The sequence below is a fragment of the Dermacentor andersoni genome, chromosome 9 (assembly GCF_023375885.2).
Source record: "Dermacentor andersoni chromosome 9, qqDerAnde1_hic_scaffold, whole genome shotgun sequence".
In the NCBI taxonomy this organism is placed as follows: domain Eukaryota; kingdom Metazoa; phylum Arthropoda; class Arachnida; order Ixodida; family Ixodidae; genus Dermacentor; species Dermacentor andersoni.
The window spans coordinates 15,334,606-15,353,408 of record NC_092822.1 but is presented as its reverse complement, the minus strand read 5'-3'; the positions used below and the strand labels follow the sequence as shown (position 1 = coordinate 15,353,408).

At 46.6% G+C, this 18,803-nt stretch overlaps 1 protein-coding gene across 1 annotated transcript in view; it reads left to right on the top strand.

The window, feature by feature from the left end:
* The window catches only part of fw (CUB and Sushi multiple domains furrowed), a 252,255-nt gene continuing 233,452 nt past the window's right edge, over positions 1-18,803 (top strand). The window contains exon 1 of the mRNA XM_050174796.2: positions 1-1,558. Coding sequence (XP_050030753.1) covers positions 1,453-1,558 — 106 coding nt within the window. The 5' untranslated portion in view covers positions 1-1,452. The remainder of the gene's footprint in view (positions 1,559-18,803) is intronic.

Below are 18,803 nucleotides of genomic sequence, written 5' to 3'. Positions count from 1 at the left end.
CGGCTTCCACGAGTAAAAAATTGACTTCCGAAATGGGGAGGGTAACAGATAAACGTGAAAAATAAAAGAAACACAGTGCAGGAATTTATGACCACGGTTAGTCAGGTTATTATAAATGAAGTTAAATGTTGATTGATCCCACAATTAATTGCAGAGGAGAATTATCAAAGCAGGTCACCAAAACCACTCACAGATTTTTGTGAGTGGGTACATATAGATTAATATAAAATCAATCATTCACTTTCTGAGGCTCGACCTCGGTTGTTGCATCTACTTCTAAGCTTGAACAGGAGGTGCGTTTCTCACCGCAACACGCACATGAAACTCACGCGGCTAAGCACACACGGCCGACCGTCGCAGAGTAACGACGCCAAAAGCGAGGCACTTAGCGAAGAGCTTCCCGGCTATAAGGGTGCACAGGCATGGGGAGCACTTCGCGCGAACGTTTTCCCCGTCTAAGGCGAGGAAATATTTAATAAGCCATTTCGCGGCCTCTCACGAAAGCGCCGAAAAAAAAAAAGAAAAAGGTTAGCGGTTCTTGACGTTGCCGTTCTATGCTCCCCTCCAGACAGAGGTTGGCGGAAGAAACCGGTGCCATCAAGCACCGAGTCAGTCTTCCTTTTTCGAAACGAACTCTTTTCAAGACGAGGGCTGACCCCTTGGCCCCGCGCCAGCTGCGGAGCAAGGTAAAGCACACCCGGTGCGGGCGCCATCCAGGAAAGTAGCTCGGCAAAGAACGAGATGGATTCCGTGTGTCTCAATAAAAACCAAGAGCGAACGGGTCGGGTCCAGCAGTGGAATGGCACGACGACGACGGAACGGCGGCGGTGGCTGGGAGGTCTGGGAGGGGGAGAACGGAGAGCAGAAAGGGACGAGCCGAAACGTCACCGCCGTGCGTCCTCCGTGCAACGTCACGCCGCCGAGGCACAAGAAAAGGAGGAGGCTGAGGGAAGAGGACGGGGCTGGGATGCCGCAAGGGAAAGAGGGAGAGTCACGTGATTGCAGCCAGTGAGCCACCCCAACCTGTTCCTTTTTTCTTCTTTTTTGTTTTCGAGACCAACGGACGTCGGCGGCCCGGTTCGCGCCGAAACGCGAGGCGCCAGCTCAGTCGCTCGCGTGGTGGTTTGCCGTGCTGTCGCTTGCCGCGGGAACTGGGTTGCGCGCTGCGTTGCTCGTGCGTTTGCAGCTGCTCGAGGTTCCGATGACGACCGCATCCGGCAGCGGCGCAGCGCGGCTTTCAGCGGGCCCGACCCGCGGCTGGGTGTGACGTCATCGAAGAACCACGTGACTCGCGCGAGGAGAGCGTGACGTCCACCTTGAGGTTCACAGCCAGGGGTCCAGGATACTGGTGGTGTTCGATTCTTTTTCTTTTTAATTTTCTTCTCCGTGATTTTATGTGCGCGTGTGTGAGTGCGTGATCGTTAGTTTCTTCGGGTGTCTTGGGAAGCAACAATGAAACTGACAATGGAGAGTGATAAACTTCGGCGTTTGTGGCAGTGTCTTATGTGCCCTGTGGGATACCTGCTCTTGTTGGCCGGACTTCCTCCAAGTATTTCGGGTGAGTTCAACTTGGGAGGTTGTTTGTCCAGACCTTCTTTTTTTGATGTGCTTGGTGAACTTCATTTTGCGAGATTTCTTGTCATGACACGGTCACAATGGCTGGGCCAGTATGTACTTTAATGTTACCTTATGGAACAGTATATACTTGATGCTTCTGGTCTTCGGTCATGATTGGCGCGTGGAGTAAATCCCCAGCCAAGAGCATTGGTGACAAGTGCGTTTACTCTTTCAAATATACCTTACTTATGCTGTGAAACGAACGTAGCCATTAACGGGCTTTTGCGTGTAGAAATGGAAAGTGGACGTGCTTATGGACAAATGGGCACCATAAGACCTCTTGAAGATTGACCAACAGGAAGCCATGAGAACCGATCGGGGAAAGCGCGTGCGCATATATCCCTACTACATTTTTTTGAGGGACAGAGTTCTGAGGTTGGTCAAAGCAGTATTGCCTTCTGGTCATCTTAAGGTTGTCCGTTATACCAAATCTTATCGCAGTTTTTATTTGGTTAAGGATTTATATGTCTATGAGTGCTTTTGTCTGGCTGGAAACCCGGCCTATATATTAGTGATGCAGAAAAAACAAAATGTCTTTCCATGTCAGGTAATAAGCGTTATACGGCCCATTTAGCCCAGGAAACGCTAAGCAGGTAGCTTCCGGATGAGCAAGCTTTAAATACTAGAGCAGTTGGATTATGCAATATCAACTACACTCTTTCCCGTGGCATGAGTTCTGATACTTAAGCGAGCCAGATTTGAAGAAAGCAAATGAGCAAAGAGGAAAGAAAAGAAAGTAGAAAGCCCATGCTTGCATTAAGTGGCTAGAAGTCGAGCTAATCGTGACAGGTACGGCCTTGCGTCTGCAATAGCGCGCAGGCCACTGAAAGCATACCAAGTCTTCGACGTGGCACGTTTTCTCTGAACGGCGACGGGGCCGTGCTGCTTCCGTGAGAAGCTCGCGCATCAATATTAAATGATATTTCATTGACTCGTCACGAAAAAACATTGCCCCAGAATGTGTGGCGATCGCAAATTTCCACTGCGCTTGATCGTTGTCGCTTCGAACGTACCCCCCCCCCCCCCCCCAAAAAAAAGAAAACAATAACAAAAAAACAAAGGTGGAATCTTTGGACATTCATAACGACATGGGTAACGTCAAAAAAAAAATCTGAAAAAATATTTTCAGGAAGGACATCGCACCTCTACGCCACTGGTAATGAGAGTTATACGGAATGTATTAAGCAAGAAAACTGTCCCCTAACATTACAGCACCCACAGAAAGTGGAACATACGTCTACAAACAATTTATAGAACTAGTATACCATCTTAGACTGCTGAAGGAGTTGTCGCCCTGCAAATGCAGTGAGCCCTCTCATTTTGCCACATCGCGTGGCCAGCTTCCAGTGCTCGCTCAATCCAGCCTCGTGCCCCATTTATGTCCGGCGAGCGTACGTAAGCCCCGGAACACCTTTAATCGTGGCTCTCGCGTCACTTCTAGACATCGGTTGAGGGAGTAGGAAACGGGCAGCGACCGAAGACGGCCGAAACAGGGTCAAAGCCTTCGAGCTTTCCGCCAGAGTGAAAAGCGAGAGCGACCGCGTCTGGGCCACAAAACTCGCCCGGCCGCTTTGATAACGCGGTTTCTGTCAGCAGAAACAAAAGCAGTCAGCGGCAAGCGTTGCCCCACCATCCACGCAAAGGCAGTCATGCGCCGGGCACACCCCCGCTACGCGATGCCGCTTTCGACAGACAAACATTCCTGGCTTCCCACGACAGGAAGCCATGCGAAGCGCCTAGCAGCGGTCGAACGCTGTTCCTCCGGCAACAAACGCACGTTTGCATCTGCGAGAGAAACGCTTAAGATACTCGCAAGGCCTGCAGTATCGGCTCTTTTGTACTTGGCGAGCATTATAGGTCGGTTTTCACCACGAATGGCGGTCGTTCGCGATCGCGTGCGCGGCCTGACGTTGATGTATGTCCTCTTCCATAATCGCCGTTGCTTGCTTTTTCGAAGTATGCACCAACGCGTCCACATTCATCACCATATGTTCGTACTAAGCATACGCCGTTAAGTGGGAGATAACCACAAAATACCTGAAAATGTTCGCGTAAGCAGTCCTCAGCTGATGCTTAAGTTTTCCCGGGGACCACTGAAAGCTGCTGACGTCTACATGGAGGTCGCTTGAAAGATTGAGATGGCTCGCCCCCGGTCGACGCATACATGCTCTGCTGAGGTTCAATGCCACTTTTTTTAATGGAGGGCTTCGGGGTATTACGACAGGCTAGTCATCATTCTTGAAGGGCGCAACAAAATAATCGGTGGCGACAAAGTATTGAAAAGAGCGCTGTGCACCCTTCTCTTCCCTGTGCTCATTTTGTTGTGCTGATTGCCGAGACACTTAAGCTACGAACCAGATACACCCTTCAGCTCTACTTATTTTCGCCTCGATGCGCTTTCTGGTCTGTGAGAATCGATCGTGACAATCGATTGTTTGATGTTTGCCCGTATGCCTTCGCTCCAGGAATGTGCACGATTTCAACACCAGACGATATGTCACGTGCTCGAGCCTTGCGGGGACGCCCGAGATGGCAGATAGGACGGGAGGGTGTAGGACTGGGCGTGACTTTATATATGGCGTAAACGTCGCTTAGATGACACGCCAAGAGGAACCAACGCGTAGGTACAAAACGGACGCGTACCCTGAGCTGTGCAGTTGCAAGGGTCACGTCCGTTTCGTGTTTACATGTCAGTGTCTTTGTATGTGTCACCTAAGTAGCGCAATCTATACAAGTTACCCAATAATAACGTGCCACAGCAACTAAACCCCGTCTAAGCACTTCTAAACGACAGGATAGTTTATCTCTGAAATTGTGCTGTGTGAGGTACTGCCGTACAAGCCTTATGATGCTTGGGCAGACCTGAGCTATGTTTTATGTCGTGTACCCCGAATAAACTACTATAATACAAATAATATGAGAACGACTAAAACTGTTAAGTGTTGCACAATCTTCTGGAAATGGCCGCACCTCCACATAAAATAGGTAGATGTGCGCGTCTAGATTTTTCCTCGTGTGAGGTTGGTATCGAACGCTATGGGGGAAGGCAGTCCTTCACGGCCGCCGGCCTTCGAGTACTGTTCGCTGGCGTCGCCGAAAGGTCACACGTCGGCGCCCGCCGGCAAAGTATGTATACCTATACGCGGAGCACCATAATCACCCGAACGGAGCGGTCCCTATTCCTGCCGGACAGCGGACAAAGGCTGAAGCCGATGGTACGATTTGTAGATGCAAATTCGCAGAACGCCGCTATAAAGCGCTCTTGCCTCGTTTGTGCTCGACAGCAGGCCAAAGTGAGATGTACAGATAATACCGTGTCCTTGCATTAAGCAGAAAAAGAAAGAACGTTGATCGGCGCATGGCAACAATTGTCCGGATAATATGACCCGTTAGTATGGGGAGGCAGATACTGGTCTGCGTGAGACAAATAAAAAAAAAAAGTAAACGCGCCACGCTCTCGTCAGCGAACTCGCATAACGGGTTTTCTTTTAGAAGAAAGTCTAACGAAAGCGGGGAAATTGGTATTTTACTTGCACTCACTTTTGCTGATGGGTCCGATCTTTAGGTTCGAAGACCTCAAATAAAGATAAAGTTGGCGCCCTAAGGTGGCTACAATATCGCTTTTGAGGGCGCGATTGTACAGAACAGACTGGAACTGCTGGAACTTCATTGTTCTAAGTAGTCTTGGTTTGTAATGATTCTGTGCAATTGCGTTCTCAAAAGTGATGATGTGGCCACCTTATATACAACTGCACTAAGCGCTTTGATTCGTCATCTTAGCACTTAACAATCGAAGTCAGTCTCCTTGTTTCGGGGCTGAGTTATGTTCAAGTGCTACGGATGCATTAAATTAGTGGTATTTTATTTACTCTGGGAAGCATATTCACAGCATTTATTGTAAAAAAGGAAAATAGACAACAGCGAGAACGTTGTGTGAGCAGTTACCAGGGCAACCGTACATAAATAATGTAAAATATCGTATGAAATGTGTGCAACCCGCATATGCAGACGCTTGAGCACTAATAGTTGTGCAGTTGTATATCATAAAATGTTCTGCACAGACAGAATCTTTTTTGCAGTATCTCAAAGGATTGTCTCGAAGACGACAAGGCATGTGGCAGCAATCTGCTGCGGTTGTGCAGTGGCTGAGGTACTCTACTGCCGAGTGTGAGGTCGGGGTTCGGACTTCCACCCGAGATGGACACATTTCGAAAAATTGATGAAATGCCAGAATGCTCGCACACGTAAATTAGGCGCAGGTTAATGTACAACCATGATGGCCAACTTAATGCGCTGCGTTGTCTCCTAACCATAGTGTTGCATTCAGGCATATTATACTGCGTCGTTCATCCAGTTATATGCACACATATATCGCGGCTCAGACAGTACAGGTTTTCTGTCCAACAGCGTCGTCCATATTCAAACCGAGCATTTACGACATCGCTTGCACTTTATAGGCGTGGAGCCCATATGTAGGCCATAGATGAGCAAAAGATGCTGGGGGAACGAAGCATTTCCTGTACGTCCTATGGAACGTTACTTGTATGCTGAGCACATCGGCGGACTTTCGAGGTCCTTGTTGTTGCCAAAAAAATGTGGGTGGCACAAGGAAGGCAAACAAGAGAGAGAACAGAAAAGTGCGATGTGTTGTACTACAGCCTTCGCAGAAGGCATCGCACTGACGCCATGGCGCCGGCGCGTGCTGCGTTTACAAATACGATGGAATAACGACTGTTTCGATGAATACGCGATGCTCATTGGCGGCGCATTAGGCGGATAAGCAGGGGCAAAGGCGTGGCTGCAGAAACACGCGCTTCCGAGTCGTGTTGTTGTTGCTGTTATTCCGAGGCCGATCTGGTCCTTTCTTCTTCTTTCCCAATCGTATACACACTTGTACCTGGCGCTCTGCCTCAGTTTTTTTTTTTACTTCTTTCCACGAGGCAACATCGTCAAAGGCAGCTCCACGCAAGCGTGAAAGGAAATGCAGAGCAAGCGGGAGAATTTCGCAAAAGGCTGCACATTTTCGAGTTCTGATCAACACCACCTTGAGTTTAAAAAGGTATTCCTACTGTGGCATAGTGATCCCTCTCAATTGCGACCATTCCTGCTCGGATTCCACCGAGCAACACCGTTCCGAACGCCGCGCGTGAGGGTAAACTTGGCTCCGTTTGCGTCATGCGTGTCGTGACAATGACGCATCTGCGCACGTGACACATGCATGGTCGAGTAATGGCTTCTTTCTTCTACACAACTATACTAAGGTAAGATAAGTGGGTAGTGTAGTTGAAAATATATAAGCAATAATATTATAACGCATTTTCGTTACATCCCTTGCAGCAAGCGACCCCCTCTGACCGTTGTTAAATACGTTACACGTGATAAAAAGAAAGGAAGATGGAAGTGTCAAGGAGCGATGAATTTGTGCACGTGACAGCATACATAGCGCTCTTCAAACACGCAGCACCTCAGTCCGCATAGTTTACCTTCACAATTTTGAAATAAATAAATAAACAAATGAATAAGTAAATTGTAATGAGAAAGATGTAGTTGTAATCCAGATGGGGCCATGTTTTGAGGCAGCAACAACAGCAATGACATCACTCGCGCTGTATAGATCGGGCGAGTTTGGATATTCTATAGCTGTGGGAGTCAGCCAATGGCAGATAGCGCTTATGAACGAAAAACATATTGAATTCGGCCCTGGATCCCTAGGTCATAGGATTTCCAGGTCACTGCTCTTTCCGCACTTGTTTCATTGCGTATCAGCTCCTCCTCCCTTTCGATGTCATTTAGTTTGCGTTTTTACTGGAGCAGCAGAAGCTTGATGTGTGCGAGTTGGTTTAACATACTTGAAGAAATGAGCGCTACAAAAACGCGGACTAAGAGAAGAACATGTGCGACGGACGTGAAGTCACGGTTATGCTTTTCTTGTTCCTATCTATATAAATCGTCATCATCATCATCAGCCTGGTTACGCCCACTGTAGGGCAAAGGCCCCTCCCATACTTCTCCAACGACCCCGGTCATGTACTAATTGTGGCCATGTTGTCCCTGCAAACTTCTTAATGTCATCCGCCCACCTAACTTTCTGCCACCCCCTGCTACGCTTCCCTTCCCTTGAAATCCAGTCCGTAACCCTTAATGACCATCGGTTATCTTCCCTCCTCATTACATGTCCTGCCCATGCCCATTTCTTTTTCTTGATTTCAACTAAGATGTCATTAACTCGCTTTTGTTCCCTCACCCAATCTGCTATTTTCTTATCCCTTAACGTTACACCTATCATTTTTCTTTCCATAGCTCGTTGCGTCGTCCTCAATTTGAGCAGAACCCTTTTCGTAAGCCTCCAGGTTTCTGCCCCGTACGTGAGTACTGGTAAGGCACAGCTGTTATATACTTTTCTCTTGAGGGATAGTGGCAACCTGCTGTTCATGATTTGAGAATGCCTGCCAAACGCACCCCAGCCCATTCTTATTCTTCTGATTATTTCAGTCTCATGATCCGGATCCGCGGTCACTACCTGTCCTAAGTAGATGTATCCCCTTACCACTTCCAGTGCCTTACTACCTATTGTAAACTGCTGTTCCCTTCCGAGGCTGTTAACCATTACTTTAGTTTTCTGCAGATTAATTTTTAGACCCACCCTTCTGCTTTGCCTCTCTAGGTCAGTGAGCATGCATTGCAGTTTGTCCCCTGAGCTACTAAGCAAGGCAATATCATCAGAGAATCGCAAGTTACTTAGGTATTCTCCATTAACTCTTATCCCCAATTCTTCCCACTCCAGGTCTCTGAATACCTCCTGTAAACACGCTGTGAATAGCATTGGAGAGATCGTATCTCCCTGCCTGACGCCTTTCTTTATTAGGATTTTGTTGCTTTCTTTATGGAGGACTACGGTGGATGTGGAGCCGCTATAGATATGTTTCAGTATTTTTACATATGGCTCGTCTACACCCTGATTCCGTAGTGCCTCCATGACTGCTGAGGTTTCGACCGAACCAAACACATTTTCGTAATCAATGAAAGCTATATATAAGGGTTGGTTATATTCCGCACATTTCTCTATCACCTGATTGATAGTGTGAAATCATGTTTCTTCAAATAAACGTTTAGTTGGAAGTTAGCGCCTGTCCGTCATACATGTTCTTCTCTTAGTCCCCTCTCCGTCTTTGTAGCGCTCATTTCTTTTCTTCAAGTATTCTTGCCGGCTACGTCAGGCAGGAAAAAGAAAAGAAAAAAACACCGCGGAATGTCCGGCTTCATTGTCACGATGAAAGTATGCCCCAAGTGCAGAACAAAACAAGCTAGTTGAGTCGAGTGACGTGCCGGCCTGCAGATACGAGGCACACAGTCGAACGCGCAGTTCGTGCGCCGCATGCCCCACGGGGCGCCCTTCTTCATGCGCCTCACAACAGAACCCAGCTAAAACGAGGCACACACATCGCCGGCCGGTCAGTCGACAGGGCCCCGCTCCTCAGTTTCTATAAAAGCGCCGCGTTCAGTCGCGGTCTTCGACGAGCGTTGTCTCCGGGCGGCTGGGCGTCGTCCTCTCCGCGAGGAAGTCCGACGGCGGCGGCATCGGCCGCACGAGCCAGCTGCCGTTTCGTATACGCGCTCAGCTAACGGGCAGCGGGACGGGCGAGGAAGGGGAGGTGGCGAGGCTCAAGGCGGCAAGGCGATGTCGGCTGTATAGGCCTCGAGGTGTACAGAGGAAGGTGCGCGTTGCAGCTAGAGAGAAAGGGTGCAAGCGGCGGAGGTGCACGGCGCATAGCGCAAGGACGACCGCTCGCGAAACTTGTCCGCATCCATCGGGAGTCGGCTGCCTTTCGCCGACGCCGCAGCCGCCGCCGCCGCCGCGGTAACAAGTTTCCTTTTCTTGCCGTTGTGATCTTTTCTCTCCTCGCTTCACCGTTACGCACGTAGCGGAAAAGCCGGTGGCCGCTTTCCTCTGCCGCGTACATAGGACCGCTCGCGGCCGTCGTCAGATGTTCCTCCACGTGTTCTCCTTGCTTTTGTCCTCCCGCGGAGGAATCGAAGTGGTTCCTTCGCAGTGGCTCAGCGGCTACGGCGTTTTGATGCTGAGCATGATGTCGCAGGTTCGATTACTGGCCGTGCCGGCCGCCTCTCGATGGAGGCGCATTGCTGGAAAAGAACGCTCGTGTATCCCGCTTTTGGTGCAAGCTATAATGAACCCAGGTGGTCAAAATTAATCCAGGGTTCTCCACTAAGGCGTCCTCCATAACCCACTGTGCAATTTCCGGAAGTTAAACACTTTTCTTTTTTCGTGAATTGTCAATGTAGGTGCAATGTTTTTCGTTGTGTAAGCAATGTCGCCCCCGTGTCACAGAAGCGTATAGGCCCATGTAAGCCCAACGCTCGGTTTACCAATCTAAAGAAATAGTAGTCGTTCATCCATAACTTGAAGATCGCAGCGCAATAAAAAGATTGAAGACAAGCGTCGGAAGTCAGAGTTTGTGGCCATTTCACTCTCGTTTCGTCCTTGTCCGCTTGTGCGCTGTAGTTTTCAATCGAGGTTTTTACGTCGAGCTTATATCGGCCATTATTGTCGTGCTGCGGGAGCCCCTGCCATCACTTCAGAATGAGAATAATTTCATTTCGCATGCAGTACTAAACATAGATGGTGTATTTAGCATGCAGGATGATTTATAGGGACACTTAAGGCAAAAATATTAAGTAAAGCTAAAATGATAGATTAGTGCTCAATTACGTCTAAGGCGTCAATATTGTCGCGATCAGAGCTTTAGTAATCGATAAATTTAGGTAAATGAAGGACATGGTTGGAGACTCCCCTGGGACGTTCGAGTACGAGCCCGATGACGCAGGCACTCCTCATTATAATTGTGCCACTAGTACTCAACCTCTCGTAATAAAAAAGAGCATTGCATTACATTATAAAACGAAAGGAAATTCTACTTGTCCAGTTTCATTTGATCTTTAGAAAAACAGAACGCCCTGACTTGGCTTGGTTTCTCCATGCCGGCGCGTTTTACTTACCGATGGCATTAAAGGGAGGGAATGGCATATGCAACGTCACGACTCCACCGCTCGAGGGTGGGCGATTTGAATTACGCTAAGGAAACTTATGCGGACCCTACAGACACGATTCCCACTTAAACTAAGTCTACTCAAGGCACGAACCAAACACTACGAGGTTTCACGAATGGTATTATAACAGTCCACGTCGAGTTAGTATTTGCCTTTAGTGCCCATCTAAAGTGCAAGACAGAAAAAGGGACCATGCGGTGCCAGCGGTGTAAATAACAGAGTATGATACCAGTGGACAAATCGGGAATGGCACAGTCGGGGGCAAATGCGAATGTTCTCTTTAAATACGGTAAAGATGCACAGTTCCTTAAAGATTGACGATAATAAATTGCATTATTAAGAAACAGGGAACTTAGCGAAAAATTAACATCAACAGGAGAGTTGCAGGAGCCACGACATTAATCAAGAAAATGGATAAAGGGGGCAGAGGAGCCTGCTTTATTGATTCGACTGCCTACAAGGATCGAACTAAGTTCGCGGCGGCGGTAGTGGATCATCAGGGCAAATGCACCAACTGCGCCACGGTCTACACTAGCAAACCAGAAGTCGCTGAACAAGTTGCCATTGCATTGGCACTAACAGACGATAGATTTGCAGAAATATATAGTGACTCGAAAACAGCTATTAGAGCTTTCAATAGGGCAAAGATTGCCCCACAGGCTGCGAGAATAATTAACCAAATGCAAACAAATTTTGCACGTTACATTTATTGGTTCCCGGCAAACCTTGGTTCACTTAAAGACATTCCTGTCAATCCAAGTGAATCGGCCAACAGCGTCGCCCGCGACCTTACAGACCGGGCCGCTTTTACATATGGTTTTGATTCTGCTGGATTGGAGAACCTGCAGAGAGAGACGCTCATTACGTAGAATAAAATTACAAAACATTACTACATGGGAAGGAGGGAGTTTCCACCCCCTCACTATAGGCTAAACAGAGCACAAGCAGTTCCACTTAGGCAATTACAAACGGAGTCTTATTATTCACCTGCACAAATAAAGGAATGGTATGACATTGCAGACATAAATATTATATGCAAAGCATGCAAAAAGAAGATATGCACGCTTGAACATCTGCTCTGGGAGTGTGCGTCTCTCGGCCCTGGCATTTCCCGGAATCGGTTTTTAGGAATGATCAGGTCTACAGATCATATCCCTCAAGTCCTGGCTGTCCAGTGCGCCCGTGATAGGGCTAGGAGGCTTGACCTCCCGGTCCAACATGGGACTAGCCAGTCAGGTGGCAACACCTTGTACAGGACCAGAATAAAGTTTTTTCCTCCTCCCCTTCCTTGTCGGAGATGGTTTGGGCCTATAGGAAGCAAGTCGCTATTGCTGAAGCAGAACGAGTTGACGGGGAATGTGGATGGTGCATGGCTTACGACATTTAGTGGACAAAAAGAAAATGCGTTGACGAATTTGCGTGTTAGTGTACGTAGGGAGTATTTGTGAACCTTGTGCACCAAAACAGTCTGTAGGTATGCAAAAGGCAAGAACGGTTTGACGTATAGAATCGCTGATCGGTGTCATCCGTTGTGCTTGGAGCACAGATTTCGCGGGGTTGTTGACTGGAGCGGGTAAAATCAGAGGTGGCACGGGGCTATTTGCAGAGATCGGCATAGGATTGCCCGTGACATTTAGAAATAGGGCGCGTGGCCGTTGAGACGTTAGTGCAGGCGTTAGTAATTGTTTGATGCCCGTGACATAACGCACCCAGTATTGACTTTTTAGCATCAGTGCACGAGCATCAATACATGTCTAGCTCTTAGCACTTATCTTGCGCGTTCACATTTTTTGGGAGCTTGTGGCGCTTGCTATTGTGCGTAGCGTTTTCGCTTACTTATTTTGTTTTTGTTTTGGATGTAGCGTTGTTTAATTAGAAGTGGGTACTGATATCCTGCACTAAAGAAGGGGGCCTTTCAATTTATTCATTCATTTAGTAAATACCTCCACCCACTCAAAATGACAAGCGGAACTGTAGTGATATTCATAAAGTTACCTAAAGCAGCTTGCGCGCAGTGTTTTTGCACAGCGTTCTTACTAGAGGCAAGAGGGCGGTAAGTCGACTTAAGCTAATACTGAAAGGTTACGCTTGTAAAATTTCTTCAGCCCATTGTATCAATAAAGAAATAAATTTTTACATGAGGAAACCACGGATGTAGCGCGAAGGTTAATTTGTCTGAGTCTCCGACGTTGCCACCGCGATACTTACGAGGAAACTTTAGCTTTGGGCCAACCACAATTTTCCTATCCAAATATAAGGTAAAACGCAGACTAAGCTGTTGCGCGATTACCACTTGACCGATTTATGTGAAATTTGTTGCATTTGAGAGAGGAAGGTAAATTCTAGCAACTGTACGATGCAGACTTTTGATTTTGCACCTTGACTTTGATACAAAGATTTCCGAGAATTGGCAATTTTAAGGAAACAATCAGGTAAGCTGTATCGGGGACAACGCCACAGTGTGGTATGTGAAACGTCTTGTGCCTGCTTCTGAAGGTGTATGGGCTCTACGGTCCTGAAAGAACGTAACCATATTACTATTATAATTGTTATTATTATTATTATTATTATTATTATTATTATTTTAAAACATATGTACACTTGGCAAGAAAGGAAAAGCGAGTAGCAGGCTGGCAACTGCCACAGGAAGGGGCACAACGCCTGCCTACTCTTCAGAAAGGACAAGACAGAAACATAGAAATGGAAAATAGGAAGAAGGGGAGGAAAGAGGAAAGAAAGAACAAGATCACAAGGCTCAAAGAGTGAAGCAGAACACACAGTACAGGTCACGCATAGCTGGGCCGGTCACTGCAGGTCGTGGTGCTAAAGAATGTTAAAATAGAAGAAATAGTGTATGCGGCCCTGTCATTTGAAAAACAGAAATATGCTACAAACGTGAGCATAAATTAGTTACTTGTAGGAAAGTAAGCAGAGCGCGATGAGCCCGATTGCGTCGAGATGCACAACCACTGGGGTACAAAAATTCGTCGAGTGTCTTCACCACACGCTAAGGAGATGATAGTCCCAATAGCGACGCGCGATGTGCATTTGAAAGCGGGACACTACAATACCAGGGGACGAAGTGTCTCGCACCAACAGCAAGACGTACGCGATAAACTGGCCACACGTCCCTGTCGGTATAAACATTCGAACACGTCCACACAGAAAAGCCCTTAGCTTGAGTAGTTGTGCTTCAGCGCGACGAGGCAAGTCTCGACAGCGAACACGGGGCGGGAACGTTCCATTTGCGATGCGCTGGTCTGAATGCTGCTAGAATTGGTGGCGGCGAATTAGCAAACGAGTGTCATCAAGCTTTCACAAAATTTCGGGGCAGACACAGTCGTTATGAGCACAAGTTGAAGCCAGTCGATCAGCCTCTTCATGTCCGGCGATCCCTACGTGTGCAACGAGTGATACCTCCCGTCATACAGTTTTTTGGCAGAGTCAGTAATGCTGAGCAAAACTGGAAATCAATGTGACTGCGTTGTAACCTGCTAAGGGCAGCGCGGGAGTGAGTAAACAAGGCAATCTTCGATTGAGTTGAGTCCCCTTGCACGTATTTCAGTGCAAGATTCATCGCTGCTAGCTCCGCAGTTGTTGACGAGGCTGGATGGGGGTATATGAAAAATACGTCGTACTTGAGTCGAAGCTGCAGAGGCGCCTTGATCGTCTTTTACAAGTAGCATTTATTCACGCATTATAAAGCTTACATGCTTTACTTGTGATACAGCTAGTGAGGCATTTATACGGTATAATCTTGCAATCGTGCTCGCTCCCTATTCGTAGTGGGCCCGGCGTGTTCAAAGGTGGTGGGCGCCAATGAGCTCCCCCTGTTCTGCTGCCGGAGTCACTTCACGCCATTTCTGGACCCTACGTGTCGAACGCGGAGGTGCCATAGCCGAGCAACCGTCAAATTTCCGAAACAAATTACACGCTTGTAAGCCTCATAACTATACTGATGAGCACAGGTATGAGTTTAATTGGCTGAATGAAATCTTCCAGACGCGACCACTTCGGCTCAGATCGACAAACGTACGGCCGAGCCACGCCTCTCTGAACGCCTAGCCAGAGGTTAAATTTGGCTCAGATTCAGTCATGCGTTGCGCGACAACAGCGCCATCTGCGCATGCGACTCATGCATGATTGAGTAATGATCTTTGTCTTCTATACAACGATATCAAAGTAAAGCGTGTGTATAGTACGCTTGCAAAGATATAAGTGATAACAGTATTAGATGTTTTCGTAGCATGCGCTTGTAGCAAGGCCCCCTATGCTGACCGAACTGAAAGACGATTCACCTCAAACTCACAGTTCCTAGCTCCTGATCTTTTCTTTCAAATGCAGCAGATCTAGTCAAATTCGTTGGAGACGGTGCTGAGCACTGCAATTTCAGCGTTCCCATGCGTTAAGATAGGAACTCCCGACCTAGCGCTTCTTTACGACATTCTGAAACAGGAAGTGGATATCCGTCTGAAAGAAAACCTACGTCAGCTCCTCAGAAAGGCAGGTTCCCTGGAAACTAACGAGTCCTTCCGCTATGCGGATTTCCGAAATTTTTTTTTCTAATTCAATGTTTCCATGATTGGAGTTGTCGATTATTTCTCTTTCGCCACAGCATCCGCTAGACCTATGGTTACAGTTAGCTGCATGACTATACCGGAAAACCGGCAGTATCAGGAGTTGCTGCGTTTGATCTCCGGACCAGAATGAAATTTTCTCAACTGGAAAGCTTTCTTCCCGAGGAAGCAGTGTGCGGTTTACTTTGTAATTTCGTGCTGCTTTCAGACGGTTGCTCCGTTGCTTTCCGTTGTTTCCGTTGCTTGCGACTAGATTGTGCTTTCCGCGCTGGTACCGGTGGCATTCTTTGCGCGCTTGTATACGTATGTATATCGTGCTTTTTGATATTTTTTCTTGGCTTTTCTTTGTTATTGTTATTTGAGGAACGAATTTGTGACTTCGGGACAAGCGGCTCTTACGTAGCCCACTTTCCCATGTTTTTACATCTACGAAGGTTCTTTAGTAAAGAGTGAAACTGATACTCTGATGTCCTTATTTCTGAAAGTTATTCATCGGCTCTTTTATCCCTTTCTCTATGTTCCCCAGTAAGTGAAATGCATGCGTACCACCACCAACCTAGATAAGACGAGTGAAGCCATCTCTGGCCACCTTCTTAAAAATCGCCTTCAATGTCTTAACGATGCTTTGTTAGATGTCAAAGCAGTTGCCTTTTTTACCGAGGTACATGAAGAAATGGAAGAGTGCAGCATCTGGACTTTAGAACGGATAAGGGAATCATTGCGATGCTTCAGGGAACGGTAAAAAAACGAAATTGCTTCGGCATGGAACAAGACAGGGAACAAGGAGTAGCTAAAACATTCGATACAATTTTTAAGAAGGTAGCAAAGTATGGTTTCACTTCTGCTATCTAGGCTTGGTAGAAGCAGTAAGACGAGCGCATTTCACTTACTAGGGAGCATATAGAAAGGTATAAAAGTGCCGATGGATAACTTTCAGAAATGAAAACGCCAGGGCATTAGTCTGTCTTTATTGAGCGGCCCTTCTATCCAAAGACAACATTAAAAATGACTTTGTCTATATTGCGTATTTCAGGTGAAATCATTGTTTAACAACAAAAGCTACTGCTACTACAATTACAACAACAGTCTTTAAGGAAGGTCCTAGAGTGTCCAGTGAGAGCAAGAGAAGTTATAAAATTTGAGAGAGAGAAAGAGAGATGGTTTAATTCTGAGATGTTGAGACTCTTTGCAATCGGTTCACAATGAAAAAGGACCCGGCATACGTGTTGAAAAACATCACATAATAGTTTTTGATTCAGTCGGCCTTAATGTTTCATCTTTTGCAGCAAATAAGCAAATTATTATGTGCTCTACCGTGACTGCCATTAATTCCTTTTTCCTCTCCGCTGCTTTGTAAGCGCGCACATGGTGACGCTAATTTCCTTATATATGCTGACAGGGGTTGCTGGAAAAATCAGGGCATTGTCGCTAACATTTTTGGAATGACTAAGTCGTCAGGATAACGACGGAAAACACACCATCTATAACCAAGGAGTAATTAGATGACGAAGATTACCGCAATGTGCTCTGAATTTCATATCTTTATTATGACGTTTGATTTGTTGCTAGACGTAGTCCTTGATATTTTTTAACCCGTAGCTTAATATATTGCCCCCTTAGTGGCGTGCTAAAGGTCGGAATGTGAAAAGGGAAAAACAGTCCCAAATTTTCTCGAATGGTATGACATCGCGCTTTGCCGAGAAAAAAAAGAGCATTATTGCAGTCATATGGCTCGCTAATTAACTTTTAGGTATTCCCTTAGAAGTAGGGACACATGAAGGCGCCTATATCGCCTTGGGATAAAATGGGGGCGTGGCATTGAAGTTAACCAAGGTTTCTTGAATCATTGTACCAAGGCAATCTACTCGCTATGTACCTCACTGAAAAGGTCGCTAAAATGTCTAGAAGCTTCTAAAAAGACACATTTATAGTGAGGCTGACTAAAATGTTGCCGGATTTAGCGACTTGCTCGCTAATTTAGTTGCGCTAATGCAGGCAAAGGGCCGTTTTGTGTCGAAACAATAACAACAGACATTGCATGTCTCGCCACGGATGCTAGCTGACGCTGAATGGCTTGTTGAGCGGCGATCAACAAACGACACGGAACGAAAACAGCTGAGTAATGTTGCCACGATATAGACTAGTATGGAATACTTGAAGGGTGGCATCACCAGTATGAAATTTACTGGCAGGCTTTTCTGCTTTGTTGCCTTCTCATCTTTGGACATTGCCTTCCCATTTGGACATTGAATTATTTAGCCAGACTTGTTTTTACCTTCACGCCCCTGCAAGGGCGTAACGCGACTGCATCTTTTTTCCTGCGATTAAGCATTTTATTGCACAGCATAATAGTAAAAAAAAAGTCCGCCGGGCTTAACGTATACGAGGCCAAGTTACGTTTAAAGGTGACTCCGTTTTAATTCTCATGCATCGCACTCCTGCCGTAAGGGGTTATCTCAACTGTGATTGGAGACGAGCGTGCTGTACAGACTCCATTTCAGAGTACGATAGTCCTAAAAAAATGAAATATCACAATCAATTACTCCCTTATAACAGATTTCTCAAAACTCTCCTGTTGTTGATCTGGGAACGCGAGATAAAGATACTATAATGAGTGATAGATTAGATATGGCAGTAATGTTGAACTTGAAAGCTGTTAGCCTTGCGATACGCCTGGCATGTTATTCTGAAATAATAATGTGAAAGATAAAATAAAAGTAAATAGGAGAAGAAGAGAAAATCGAATCTGGTGTGAAAAATACAAGTACGCAAGTTCACACACTAAAGAAGAAATCAAACAATAACAAAAGAAACACTTCAATAAAAGTGATCCGCGAGCGCAATAATTTCTACAGGACTTGATTTAAGCCTGCATCTGGGGGAAAGAAAAAAGTCAAAATCTGTAGGCTAACCACACTTGCGTGGGTGGCTTCCCGGCGTGCATAAAATTTGATGTTAAGATTATCTCGGTAATAGACTTCATACCAGTATAGATTTCCCATTTTGTTTTTCCTTTGATTTGTTCTGACCATTTGTGTACTGCTGTACGTGAATCCAGCTCGCGCTACAACTCGTAGCCTACTCCGTGTACCATCACTTATTGCTGGTATATGCGCGTGTATCGGGCTGTTAGTGGCCGGATACTGCGTGGTTCACTTCTTCGGATGGCAGTACTCTCGCTAGACACCACGCCGACGTCACGGGCTGGTTTACTTTCCCCGACTGGTCGCCCTAAACCCCGTCTCGTATCCCGGCTAAACAACGGCGTCGATATGATCGCGGTGCCGGGGGTGTTCGTCCTCGAAGGTCGTATTTAGAATATGAGGGTACAGAACAGCAGAATATACAGGAATGAAAAATGCGGTCCATTTTGCAATCAAAATTTCAGGTCAACGCATTTGATGTCACTGCTTTTCTTCACACCACGTTTTGTCGTTACGTTGAGACCGTGCCCCTGGCTCTGGCGATCGCACAGACAAGCATAGGATATATATATATATATATATATATATATATATATATATATATATATATATATATATA